General features: G+C 34.9%; 1 protein-coding gene across 1 annotated transcript; it reads left to right on the plus strand.

Moving 5' to 3' along the window:
* Window positions 1–2213: 2213 nt before the first annotated feature.
* LOC107748901 (laccase domain-containing protein 1-like) lies at window positions 2214–9973 on the plus strand. The gene is made up of 5 exons (XM_016563906.1): window positions 2214–3094; window positions 4335–4513; window positions 6288–6453; window positions 8653–8878; window positions 9206–9973. The coding sequence occupies exons 1-5, from the start codon at window positions 2554–2556 to the stop codon at window positions 9372–9374; spliced, it is 1281 nt and encodes a 426-aa protein (XP_016419392.1). The 5' UTR covers window positions 2214–2553; the 3' UTR covers window positions 9375–9973.
* The last annotated feature ends 5452 nt before the right edge of the window (window positions 9974–15425 follow it).

The following is a 15425-nucleotide window of genomic DNA, read 5'->3' on the forward strand; positions in this document are numbered from 1 at the left end:
GTGATTTTTAATAGAGAGGTTATTGCATACATTTCAGATCAGAATCAGAGCACCATTGCTGATGATAGTAAAGGCAAAATAATCTGGTAGTTGATGTGCTGTGATCTTTCTGCTGTTTTTTTTTTATTTTATTTTTTTTTTTTGCATTAATCGTACATGAAATTCACAAAGCTCAAAATAAAAAAAGACCATATGCAATGTGAGTGATTTTTAATAGAGAGGTTATTGCATACATTTCAGATCAGAATCAGAGCACCATTGCTGATGATAGTAAAGGCAAAATAATCTGGTATTTGTACTCCCTCTGTTGGCCGCTGGACACACGTGGGTTTTTGCAAAGTGCTTCAAATTAGCCTATCAGACAATCAACTCGTCACTATGACACGTGATACAATTGCGAGGAAGTGACTGAGTGATTTTTTTATTTTATTTTTTTTATTATAATATATGAAACACAGAATGACATTAATATACTACATGCCAGGGAGCAAAAAAATAATGTACCTTTTAAAAAGATTCACAGTTTTTACAGCTTTCTTATTGGGAGAGTCAGAAATCAAATACATATACAGTTTTAACTCTTCCAGAAAAAGGTTAAAGAAAGGCTTACACTTACAATATTTACATTTGTGTACAAAATATTTGGCGAGAAACAAAATAAGATTGAGTAAATAAAAAACATCTGATTGTTCTCTTTCAAAATGTGTATAACCCAGAATAACATTTTCATATTTCAATGAAATTTCAGGAATTATACCACAAAAAATACTCAAAATGTTTTTCCACAGATTCTTAGTATACTCACAATACCAAAATAAATGAGACAAATCTTCAGTTTGGAGACCACAGAAGGAGCAATTTACATCAAAATCCTCAGAAATAAACCTTTGTAAAAAACATTTTGTGGGATAGCACCGATGTATCATTTTATAAGACACTTCTTTTATCTTATTGTACAAAAATAATTTTTGAGGCAAAACCCACACTCTAGCCCAGTTAATTTCACCTACATGTCTGTTCCAATAAAAGATGGCATTCGGACAAGAGACAACCTCATTCTGGAACAGAGCACGAATGCCCCTATTATTTGATTTGGTGTTAAGGGATTTTTGGCGACATTAAACATTTTGAATAAAGAAAAGAAAATGGCGAAGAACCACCTGGAATATTTGCCTGTTTTCCATGTCAGAAGTTAGTTCAGCATTCAAGAACATGAAAAAATGTCAACATCCATTCAAACAAGTGAAATAATTTTAACATATTATTATTGATATTCTAATTTTAAAAAAAATTCTACATTTTTATCCAATAAAGGACATATATGATGAGCAGAGCTTTGTAGATTACTTGAACATTGTAATCCGTTACTGATTTACTGCATTACATGTAAATAAGAAGTAATGTGAATTTGTGCATTTTCATGTGTTTGAAAGACAAAAGCCTTTCAAAGAAATAGTAATACATGGTTAAATAACGTATACTGAGTGATAATTAAAATAAAAATGAACATGTTCATCAGTAGTTGATGCAATGTTGAAACGTTAAGAAAACACTTCTCAAAACTGAAATCATTTTTGTAAATCCAGTGGTTAAATGCTGTGTGACCTCTCAGTTTTCTGTGTATTTATAGCTACCCTGACTAGTGACTGGTTTTTGTGCGAATGTCCACAAAACTGCAATACTTTCTGAATGTATATATGCAGTAGGCATACTACCTGAAAAGTTCAGCTCCAACCCTGATCAAACATAACGGAACCAACTAATTAGGATCTGAAGGAGCACTTGATAATTACAGACAGGTTTGGAACTGAACTCTGCAGGAAGGTAGATCTCCAGGACCAGGATTGGGCACCCCTGCAGTAGGCTATTTTAGAAAGGAAAATTTAAAAGATGGAAAAGAAGTAGAGAGAATCAATAAATTATGACTAATTTATTGCTATTGTGTGAATATTATGTAATCAATAAAAAAGTAACTGTAGTCTGATTACAAGTATGTTTTAAAACCTAATTTATTCTAATTACAAGTAGCCTACTTAATTTTTGAAATCTGATTACATAACCCAGATTACTAGCCAGCACTGATGAGGACATGAAAATGTATAGTAGGCTATAGCAGGAATTGCCCTCATGACAACAAAGCAGTGTCAGTCCAGTCTCAGAACAAGACTCTTTAATGGGGAAGTTCATTAAGAAATCTGACAGTCTGTTACATGTCGGCAAAACAGCTAGCGGCCTAAATGAAATATCAGCAAACTGTAGCAACCCACTGGAAATTCTGTGTCAGAGCAATGTCACATGCGGTTATATGTTGCATGTCTGCACCTGAAAGTAGGCTACACACAGCACATGCGAGGCGCTCGTCCGTTGAGGAGTTTCCACTGAGGGCGGCGCTACGCTCTTTTCAGGAAGTGCTGGGACAGAGGAAATTTTGTTTTCGTGGTAAATAAAAAAAAATTCCTCGTTTATGACATTCATAACCAGGTGTGGTATGTTTGCACGTCCACATAACTTCTATCACAGCAAAACAAACGCGTCTGCGCGAGATGATCCGAGATGGCTGCAGTAACTCTCGTGGATCTCACACAGGTCCGCTCTTCACAATATGGCATTTGTGTGAAAAAGCGCATCGGCGAGTTCTGTGCATTGACCGGGAATGGCTCACAAGAGCCGGTCTTCTTCATAGCGGATCCAGAGAGCTCCGTGGGGACGGGCAGATTTCCTAGAAGCTCTAATCAGGAGATGTTTATCGGTTTCAGCAATTCCCCACAGGTCCTGTGCAAGAGCTCGCTTTCAGCCGCATTATACTCATTCAAGAAGGCTATAGACAAAAAGGACATTAGTAACGTGAAGATCGTGACTTCGAGCCGCGGGAGAGGATTGTTTCAGGTCTACCAGGAGCTCCTTTTCACTTCTGCGTATAATTTTGAGTACAGTATCATGTTTGACAATCTGTCCTGTGAGTGCTGTCCCCCGGGTCAGCGCACAGACAGCAGCGCGCAGGCAGCTGACGCTAAACGTGAGCTCGGCACGTTTCTACAGCACCTACCAGCGCTCAAAGGAGACATTGCAATTCTCAGATCTTCTTTAATTTCAGGTTAGTTAGGCCCACGCAGATTTTACTTTTATGCTTAAATATGTAGGCCTATAGTTAATAATATAATTTTTTTAGAACTAGTGATACAGGAATCTTGAATCTGAGTGCTGGCATAATTTCATTTGGAATAATAAATAGACCTATAATACATCTAAAGCTGGGAAATAATAATAATAATAATAATAATTATTATTATTATTGAACATTTAGAAAAGTTGAGAGAATATGGAACATTTTGAGAATATGGAGCTTACATTTAAGGAGGAAAAACACATTCATTTTAATCAGTGGCCCAAACCGAACAAAAATATGCAATTTGGTGCAGATGTTGTTATTTATATACCAAAAAGTAAATTCTGAATACTTAAGATTTTAATCACAGTATTATAGACTACTTAATAAAATGCACATATATATCAGTTGTCACCTCCCAAAATGCTATTTAAATGTTTAGTTTTATGGTCAAAGCTCTGTAGTTTTTTTTTTTGTTTGTTTGTTTTTAGATCAAAACATATAATGCAATGCAATACAATGATGATTAACAGATGAACACATAAACTTTCCTCAAAAAAAACCCTGATGCATCACATTTGATACTCACATTTTTAACATGATTATTTCTTTAAAATTATGTATGGATAATCAAGTAATCCTGAGTTGCTTCAGTCTGGTATATATGTTAATCTTGCAATATTTATAACAATATAAATGTTATTCTTACCTCTACTAAAATCATTAAAGTTTTCACAGCAAAAAGACACTGTACCACAACCTGAAAATTGACTCTTTTTTTTTAGAAATATACTAAAAGGCCTTTTACAGATGTGGCCATTAAGAATGCACATTTTTGTACTTCCTACAAAGTATGAACTATCAATCAGGTGACAATAGGCAAGTAAGAGATTGTGTACAACAGGTTTTTCAGCAAAGTTTTGATCATTTAGATAATTTCGATGCCTTAGAAATATGAGCCAGTAGGCTTTATAGGGTTAATGGATAATTTGGAACAGATAGTAAAGGAAATACAGCCAGTGAGTATGTAACATAGATGGGAACCCGTTCAATTATGTTTAAAGGGACCCAGGAGGCACCTGATGTAGGCAGTGTGAATGTCCCGAGTGAGCAGAGCTGGAATCTAGACAAAGAAGAAGCTCAAATATAATAAATATATAATGTTATTTCATCCTTTTAATGCCTTCCAGACAGTCAGTCTATGTCTCTATTTCTTTGTCATTCAAAGACTGCTTCGGTCATGGCTTCTCCACTCGTACCGGAGGTATATCCTACATCAGAACTTTGAGCTCACTCAACCTCTTCTGTAACCCGCGGCGTAAAGACTCCAGAGCTGTGGTGGCCGAGAACCTCCGGCGGCTCGGCCTGCAGGCTGGATTTCACCCTCAACAGCTCAACCTCATAAAGGTACTTTATCACAAAGAAAATATGAGGAAGTCAATCTATAAGCAAGCAGCATATCATAACTCTAAACACATGCTACTGCCTTTGCATTATTTCCATTCTTTTTAATACTGCCTCACTGACTGATTAATCATTTTCTACCTAATGCATAAATATAAATAGTGTGTACATATGAATTTTTTTAATTTAAATATTATTATTATTATTATTATTAACCCTGTAAAGACTGACATAAGAAATAATAGTAAGAAAAATCTTTTTTTTTTTTTTATAAAACAGTTTATTAAACATTGTTATTTATATACCAAAAAGTAAATTCTGAATACTTAAGATTTTAATCACAGTATTATAGACTACTTAATAAAATGCACATATATATCAGTTGTCACCTCCCAGAATGCTATTTAAATGTTTAGTTTTATGGTCAAAGCTCTGTAGTTTTTTTTTTTGTTTGTTTGTTTTTTGATCAAAACATATAATGCAATGCAATACAATGATGATTAACAGATGAACACATAAACTTTCCTCAAAAAAAACCCTGATGCATCACATTTGATACTCACATTTTTAACATGATTATTTCTTTAAAATTATGTATGGATAATCAAGTAATCCTGAGTTGCTTCAGTCTGGTATATATGTTAATCTTGCAATATTTATAACAATATAAATGTTATTCTTACCTCTACTAAAATCATTAAAGTTTTCACAGCAAAAAGACACTGTACCACAACCTGAAAATTGACTTTTTTTTTTTAGAAATATACTAAAAGGCCTTTTACAGATGTGGCCATTAAGAATGCACATTTTTGTACTTCCTACAAAGTATGAACTATCAATCAGGTGACAATAGGCAAGTAAGAGATTGTGTACAACAGGTTTTTCAGCAAAGTTTTGATCATTTAGATAATTTCGATGCCTTAGAAATATGAGCCAGTAGGCTTTATAGGGTTAATGGATAATTTGGAACCGATAGTAAAGGAAATACAGCCAGTGAGTATGTAACATAGATGGGAACCCGTTCAATTATGTTTAAAGGGACCCAGGAGGCACCTGATGTAGGCAGTGTGAATGTCCCGAGTGAGCAGAGCTGGAATCTAGACAAAGAAGAAGCTCAAATATAATAAATATATAATGTTATTTCATCCTTTTAATGCCTTCCAGACAGTCAGTCTATGTCTCTATTTCTTTGTCATTCAAAGACTGCTTCGGTCATGGCTTCTCCACTCGTACCGGAGGTATATCCTACATCAGAACTTTGAGCTCACTCAACCTCTTCTGTAACCCGCGGCGTAAAGACTCCAGAGCTGTGGTGGCCGAGAACCTCCGGCGGCTCGGCCTGCAGGCTGGATTTCACCCTCAACAGCTCAACCTCATAAAGGTACTTTATCACAAAGAAAATATGAGGAAGTCAATCTATAAGCAAGCAGCATATCATAACTCTAAACACATGCTACTGCCTTTGCATTATTTCCATTCTTTTTAATACTGCCTCACTGACTGATTAATCATTTTCTACCTAATGCATAAATATAAATAGTGTGTACATATGAATTTTTTTAATTTAAATATTATTATTATTATTATTATTAACCCTGTAAAGACTGACATAAGAAATAATAGTAAGAAAAATCTTTTTTTTTTTTTTATAAAACAGTTTATTAAACATAAAAAAGAGTTTTTGTATGTGTTTAATGTTTTGTATCATTTTTGATGCATCAGGCATTGACTGATCTTTCTGCATATTGATTGCATGTGTCTTTGTGATTGACGTCAGTGCAATCATGCCAGTGATGTGTGGGTGATGGGCAAACCCGCCCCCGACAGTTACGACGGAATGGTGACCAATCAGGTGGGAGTTGTCATAGCAGCACCGGGGGCCGATTGCATGCCGCTGCTCTTCACTGACCCCGTAGCAAAGGTTATTGGAGTGGCACATGCAGGTGAGTCACATCACAATGCCATAAATCTTAATGCTCCTACAAATAGATTATTTTATTTAAAGGTCCCATATTGTACACCTTTCTGGAGTTTTATTTGAGGTTTTGATGTCCTTAAGAATATATATTTGCGGTATAAGTACCAAAAACCATCTCAATATATTTTTACAGCTCCTCTCTCAGGAGCTCTGCTGAGAACAGGTCGATTTTGGTCTGTCTAATTAATATGCCAGGAAATTTCAGTTTTGACAATATGGGACCTTTAAACAAAATTTGACAGGTTTAAACATTTAATGGACAAGTTTTGCTCACCCAAATAATAACGTAATTGATAGATTAGGGTTAGATCTGCAACCTTATACTGATTCACTTAAAGCTTCAAGTTAGATCTATTGGAAGTATGTATTCATATAACCTGAAACAGGAAAGGGAAATCAAAAGGTGCATTCCATTTGACCGTGAATTCTCAGCGAAGTGGACTTAGATGAGATTCCAGTCCGAAGGGAACTGACATGTTCAGTTTCAATACATCAATACATCAATACATCACTTAATAGGAAGTGGAGAAGGAAATTAACCTGCTTATCATTGCGCATCACTCCAGTACTAAAGGAGTAAACTAGACACAGTGATAAGATAAGTTGAGGCGCCAGTGTTTTATTAAGCCTAATTAGTCCTAGGTGTATTTAGTATGCAGCTGTTCACGGATATAAAGTGTGAGAGATGCGACAAATATCATGATCATAGCTAAATAAAATAGAATGTATTACAATTTATTAATAATCAAAGTTATTATTAATTTAATTAATATACATTGTATACCACATATTATATTATGGCAAGTTTTGTATGTGTGATGATGTTATAGAGTGTTCTAAATATTTTAAACACTTGCATCAGCATTTATTACTCCGTTTAGTGCTTTCAAATATGACCGTTTATATTGATTGAATTAATAATAACTTAATATTTATATAATGATACATTCATATTAATATATAGACAGAGCTGGGTAGTAACTGATTACATGTAATTTGGATTACATAATCAGATTCCAAAAATTAAGTACTTGTAATTAGATTAAATTACATTTTAAAATACTAATAATCAGACTACAGTTACGTTTTTATTGATTACTTGATTACATGTATTCACACAATAGCAAGAGATTATTCATAATTTATTGATTCTCCCTATTTTTTTTTTTCTTCATCTTTTAAATTTTCCGTTCTAAAAGGCCTACATGACGTGCAGGTAAACAAAATATTTCGTTTTTTAGTAAGTGTTTTTATTTTGATTGATGTTATTTTAAAATGATTTATTTTAGTTTTACAATTTTATGACTTAATTATTAGCTTTTCATTAAACTCACAAACCCCCTGCAGTTCCTTCACGAACCCCAGTTTGGGAAAACTTGACACGATGTAATGCTTAATTCACTTTATGTTGTTTATAACAACAAATGGAATATATTTTCTTTGCATTTTAATATCAACATGGAACCATATTATCCTATTTAAATCAATGTTACGTTAAAGTAATCAAAAAGCAGTCTGATAATGTTACCTAAAATGTGTAATGTTATGGATTATGATACTAACGGACTACAATTTGTAAGTAATCTACCCAGCTCTAATAACACCCTATTGATGGAACACCCTAGTCATCATACACAGACAAAACTTGACATAATATCTAAATATAACAACATAATATATTTATTACTATATTATGTTGTTATATTTAGATATTATGTCAAGTTTTGTCTGCGTGTGATGACTAGGGTGTTCCAACTGGATGCATTTTGCCAAGTGAAGTGAATTTCAGCAGATATCCTGTGCTCAGGGAGTAGGCTAGTAAACACTGCGTAGGGACCCTGTCAATCGATACGCAGCTAAAGAGAAAATACACACTCATGATGCACAGACATAGAAAGCAATTAGTTTTATCTGAAATGCAGCTGAATTTGGAGTATTCCCAGAAGGGTAAATGTAACTGAGTTATTCTCAGTGGTGCTGTCATTGCTGTGCTGTGCTTACATAATCCTTGTTTATGCCATTTGAGAGCTATATACATACAGTATGATCATGTTCTGTGTTCTTTATATATAATATCATCTTATAATAATGTTCCAGAAATTATCTTCCAGGTATAGCATAAATGTAATAGTTGTTTATTTGGTGTTTCTTGTGTGTGTCACAGGCTGGAAGGGGACCCTCATGGGAATTGCAATGGCAACGGTGAATGCCATGGTGTCAGAGTTTGGCAGCAGGCCTGCAGACATTGTGTGTGTGATCGGGCCTTCTGTTGGGCCATGCTGCTTTACTCTGGAGCAAGATTCGGCCCGAGAGTTTCACGCCATACACCCAGACTGTGTTAGACACATCGACTCATCTAGACCTTGTGTCGACATCAGACTCGCAACCAGGTAAACATCAAAGGTCAACCAGCGGAAGCCTGGTTTGCCTTCAACTATTCACCGGAGACCTGTTTCATTGATCCCTCTGTGCTCTGTGTCACTCACAGAGGTCACGTCACTCCCTGAAGTGACTCTCAGTAATGAACACCACTGAAATTAAGGTGATTGATGTGAAGGGTAATACATTTAATGAATAGGTTATGTATGTTTTATGTATTTGTATTGTTAAGGTTTTTACTATGTGAAGTGCTTTTGAGGATGTTATTTTAAATGTTCTTTGAATTTCTTATTTTTATATATTTTTGATTAACCAACCAATCGTGCTTTGACTTTTAGAATCCTGCTGGCGAGAGGTGGCATTAAACCCGAACACATCGAGGACATCAGGATCCCACACCAATCGGAGTCTACACTCTGCACCTCCTGCCATCCTGAACTATTCTTCTCCCATGTGAGAGATGGACTCAACTTTGGGACACAAATTGGCTTTGTGTGGATCAAATAATCCTGCATTCACCAAGCTCTGACCGAATGTGCAGTGTATTCATTTATGGGGAAGAATCTAAATGACAGTACATAAATATATTCATATGATAAATTAATTGGTATGGAATGATCTCACATTGGACACTGAAATAAACATTTTCATTTGGTTAGTTCACAAATGTCACTCCACAGGACTGAAGAATTAGCTTCACATACATACATACAAAAAAAAATACACTTGTAATTAATAGTAGGGGGTCGAACTTCCTTATTTGCTAACTTTTAAATTTACCTAAAAGCTTACTGCTGGTCGGTGTCTTGATCAGCAGCATTTTCAAGATTTTGTCACTCTTCAGGTGAATGAATTGTGACAGTTGTCTAGACTATGTAATATACATTTATATTTAAATAGTATTTATATCCAAATTGTTCATTTTGAAACAAAAGGATAGTTCTACATCGCAGGAAAATTCCCACGTTTTATTTGAATTGCTAAATGTGAATGGCTAAAATGTTAAAACTATGAATTATAATAGGTAATTTAATGTTTGTGACAAAATCTGTGATGTGGTCCAGACAATAAAAAGATGGGGGGGAAGCATAAGCCTTTTTCAACAATGTCAACAACACACTATTGGAAGAAATAAAGAAACCTTGCTAAAAATGCATAATTCAGGAACTGTCTGTTGATATCCGTCGGTATGAGGGTGATTTGTGTGTTTGTTTGTTTGTTTTGTTTTTTTTAGTTAGATGTTTTTAATTACACAATCTATTTTTAATTATCTCTTTTTAAAGGGGTTCGAACAGACTGTGAATGTACACTAGGGGGAGCTAATCGTTAGCTAATCGTGTTAGCGTGACCGTTCACATATTATAATCTACTAACTGTAAACAGTTAGTACTGATTATAATATGTGCATGTTTGCTATAACTCCACTAATCAAATCATAAATCATATCACAGAGAAAACAGCTGCTTATTTTATGTCATGTCAAGCTGTCAAGCTTCTTAGTGGGATCATATATTTTTGTATTGTAGCCTAATAAAAATATTTGTAAAATATGTGTACATTTGCTTGTTTGACGCTATTTAATATGAGTAAATATGTATTTAATATCTCTAAATTCTTCACATCTGTCTTCGCCTGTTTAAAGAGGGCCACACTAGAGGGCGCGAGCTTGTTTATTTAGTGAGAGACGCTGATTGTTGGCTGGTGTTCAAGCGCCCTTCAGCAGCATCACAGGCAGTCTTTTGTCTTCAGCAGCAGCACTTTTGCAGTGTCACAAAAACATCTCAGCTATTCCTTATCGCGTGCTGTTGAAATGACCACAACATTAGCCTATCAAGTCATTAAAGGAAGGTAATACAGAATGTCCAAGAGTTACGTGATGTTTTGAAGAAAGACCTATACTGTCAACTCGAGCAGCAGCGTGTTCTTTCGAGGCAAGTGAGTGTTTTCAGTGTTGACAAAATGTTGGCTAAACCATACCACAGTCAAAACCTCAATCTGCTGACCTACTAAAGCATCAGACATAGTCCTCAACTACTAGCATACTATACTACTAGGCAGTGTTGGGAAGGTTACTTTGGAAATGTAATAGGTTACAGATTACAAGTTACCATATCTAAAATGTAATAAAGTAGTGTAACTATTTCAATAAGGCCCTACTTAATGTAACTGATTACATTTGATTATTTTTTTAAATTTCTAATGTTTTCAGCTGTTAATCACATTCATACATTTAAAGCAGGCAGGGTTAACCTTACAGTAGCACTGAACACGGATTACTGTCACTTTCGAAATCCTTCATCACCTCAATTAAGATTATAATAACTGAATTTTAAAGCACAGCCACCACAACATCAGACTTACTTTGAGATCATTCTGAGGTCAAATACAGATTTAAAACCATAACAAGAAATAGTGTAGGAGCATATGATACTGTTTTTGAAATCAAATCTTTATAGTTATGACAGGAATCTAACAATGGCTTGGAAAAACAGTTAATCCTATAAAATAAAGCATATGCATAAACCCAAATAGGAAATAAAGCAGGTATCAAATAATCGTGTGTCCTAAACTCCTGAAACATTGGTGTCTCATATTTTAGAGCAGTCACTGCGATTACACCCCCTTTGTAATCGTTAACATTTTCATAAGTAACTGTAAGTGCCCTCTGAAATTTACTTCTAAAATTAGCATTTTTTCTCAGGCTCCTATGTTTATGTTCAGTTATTTCACTGTAATGGCAATGAAAAGAATGTATGTATTGCTATTGAAGTGAAATTACTGAACCTACACACGGGCGCCTTATAAAAATGCTCATTTTAGAAGGCTTTTGCATCTGAACTCTTCATTTTTTCTCAGTAACTTAAACTGATTACGATTACATTTATTTTGTAATTAAATTACTTAATTTAGTTACACGTAACTTTCCCAACACTGCCTATAGGCCAGTAGTTCTACCGGTTTTGTTTTAGTATCCTAAGTTCAAATTGCTTGTAATGTGAAACTGTATACCAAAAATCATAAAGTAAACATGAACTGTGTAGGCCCACCAATATGGAAGATGTTTATAAGAATGGCTGAATAGGGAAATTTACATGATATACCTTTTTTTGATAAAAATAACAAAATGTTATTAATGAAAGAGTGCAAAAATACATCTTTTAACCCATGACCTTACTTGACCCAAATATACTTTAATAAACATTTATATTTCAGAGCTATCGGGGCGGGTTTCGCGGGAAATTAATTACCATTCGCCCGTGCATTTCATCATATCTGTACACAGAGAAAGTAGCTCCGGCTGTGGGTAGCATGAAGCTGAACGTTTGTTGTCACAACTAACGAGAAAAAATGACCATAGATCATTCAAAGCAGCAAACCTCCGTGAATCACTGGTGTTAAAAACAAAGAAACCGGTATTTATTGGTCCATCCTTTCTGATATGATGTCCTCTCCATGTGTACACCAGAACCACATTTAGTGCAAAGGAGCAGAGCTGAAGCACAACCAAAACAATGTATTTCCGCACTTTTATAAGTGACAGTGTCATTTTAAGTTCGTAAACAACAGCATGATTTCTCGGCCAAGAAACAAACACTGGGGCAAATGTTGTATAAATGTTAGCCGTTTTACTAAGTGACAGATGAATTTATGTCAATATTGCATAGTTTGATTGTGTGCATGCACATCCATTGACATGAGTAACAATGGATATGGGTTTAGTTTCTCCTTTTAAAGGTTGACTCTATTATTTATGTTACTTCAGCTATGCAAATTATGGTTACTGTTATTATTTGCATTTGTCTTTATTAGTCCCTGCTGTTCATGACCATATCAAAACAAATCTTTTACTCATTTTTGGGTTGCAACACACCAGTTGAGATACTATAGCACTCTTCATAATTTGAACAGAGCAGGTCAAGTATTTATGTGAGCTATGAATTTGCAGCATCTTTTAACAACTGGGTCCCTTATTTAAATATAGATTTAAATGCCTTACAAAGCCTTTCCTGTGAGGTCAAACCTCAGATTAATAAACTGCTTTTATGTGTGCCATGCAAAAAAAAAATATATATACAATTAATGCATTACACATGCATTCACAGGAACACTTCTGGCACTGATATTGTGGTTTATTGCAATTTAGACCATGATAATTGCGGATCCACCATTCACGTTTCTGTAGTACAGCATGACCGGCACAGTTTTCCTGATTTATGACTTCCGATCACGGCTCAGTTCTCCTGTAACTTACTGAAGTAATCGACACAAATATCCTTTGTGCTCAAGGAAACACTTCCAAAGAAACTGCGTGTGCAGACTTGTAAACAAATAAGTGCAAGTTAAATTACATTAGGGTTACGGGATATAGACATGTGGTTGATGGTTGGCAAGTGCAGTGGTATTAAAAAACTCATCTGGGAACCAGGTGCGCAAGTCTTGGCCTGGGCTTTGAATGCATTAACTCCTGCGCTGCAGTTTGTTTTATTAACCTGCATTCCAACTTAATCTACATTCACAATGAGCAAACGCATCACACATTCAGGCTTACTGGAAATCACGTGATCTGACCATAAAGGTGTAGATGTAAGGAGGCGTTTGAGCAGCTAATGCGTGTGCTTACAGTGTGCTCAGATCAAGGATGTTAACTATAACAATAACTATAACTATAAAGTCTTAATAATCATTCTAATTCTATGAGAATAGGGAAGTTCACACCACAGCTTAAGAGAGCAACAGTTAGGTTCTGGAAGTAAAAATCCCATTACTTTTCTTATAAACTTGTAAGACAGACATACTGTGAGCTATGAGGTTATTGATTGATGGCATATACTTTTGTGAACGCTAAAAACATTTGACAGCCAATCAGAATCCACTTTTAAAGAGCTTTAGCATACAAAGCTAGACGACAAAACTGCAGCATGCTCTTATAATAAACAAAATGTTTATTAAAATCGTCCATTGATGTGAATGATAATATACTCAGCATCATAGTTTTCTTTATAGTTATTGTTTTTTGGTGTGAATGGGCCTTTATTACATCAACAGTTAAATCAAGCAGAAATATAATGAACAAGCCATTAATTACTTTGTAGAATTATTCAAAAGCATTAAATATGGAGATTTCTTGAGATTCAGTAAGAGTCAGCAGCATCTTGAACTATTGATGGCACTGTGTACGTGGCCTGTTTGATTTGCCTCGATGAGGGAACAAGGCTTAAAGAGCTTCCAAAATACAGATATGCTAACCTTTTGTTATGGAAAAAATAGCAAGTCCTCAGGAACCAGCATCCGTGTCTGCACGTAGCCCTGTCATGCAGCAGTTATTTACAATAGTGATTTACTGGAAACAAGCTTCCTGGCCTTTCTAAGTACTCCACTGCAGGATGCATACAAGACATCAGACATTCACTATCTTCCCTTCCGTATCTATATCATTCATGTTATTATGTGTTTGTTATAAAAAAAGAAAAATATATTACTGTCTTCTTTAAATTAATAGATAAATTAGTCTTAGATACAGCAGAGTTCAAAAGATTCGAGACCACTATTGAAAATGCTATTTTCCATTATTTTTAATATAATACAAACTTCTAAAAAACCTTTTTATTACAATGACAATTTTTTAAAGTCCTGAAACTAATATATATATATATATATATATATATATAATAAAATTAGATTTTTATGTATGCACCCCAAAGTATACTGGACCAATGTTGCGATTAAATCGTACTTTAGTTGGATTTGGAGCTGAGTCTGCTTATGTAACTGTGCCGCTGACCTTTTCCACCCCCATCATCCACTTCTTTACATTCCATATATAAACATTAGTGTTTATATCAGCTGTCTGCTGAAACAGGATCCACTACATAAATACATATCCTGTCTATGTACACAGATAAGAAAAAAGAACATGTTTAGCTTTAAAAGAACCATAGACAGTACAGATGCCTACAATGTCTCTTAATCCACAAAGATTCGAAGCTACTGAAATATTGTCTTATTAAAAAAATGCTAATATCTAAATATTATCTGGTGCTTGAGGCGCAAGTTCTTTCATGCATCATGAGCCATGCACCCCCACCCTCTTCACCCGCTCCCTTCTCATCTTTGATGTTTGCTTTGTCACGATTACTCTGTGGATATGAAAACAACGGCTTGCTTGAAATACATGTAGTTTTGGGCGTGGATGGTCTGTGACTGTCCTTTTCTGATTTTTTTTTTGTTTTTTTTTGCTGAATCATGTCTGCAAACATTACCTTGAGAAACATCCTACATTGAAAGGAATAGCTAGCAAAAAATAAAAATAAAAATCCAGCAGTGGACAAAATCCGGTTCCATCCAGTACAGTTCAGACAGCCCTTCCGTTATGTTTTATGTGGTTTAGTGTCTCCCTCCTACATCTTAGGGCATGATAATACATTTTACTGATGCAATCTGTAATGTTTTTACTCTATATGACTCAGACATAAGTTAGAGAGCTTAAAGGAGAACTGCCTTCACATTGAATTTTGAAGAAAATGGTGCTTTCTCATGCAAACTTTTTTTGAGTGGTTA

This window comes from Sinocyclocheilus rhinocerous, unplaced genomic scaffold (assembly GCF_001515625.1).
Source record: "Sinocyclocheilus rhinocerous isolate Xijiao unplaced genomic scaffold, SAMN03320098_v1.1 scaffold2695, whole genome shotgun sequence".
NCBI lineage: Eukaryota > Metazoa > Chordata > Actinopteri > Cypriniformes > Cyprinidae > Sinocyclocheilus > Sinocyclocheilus rhinocerous.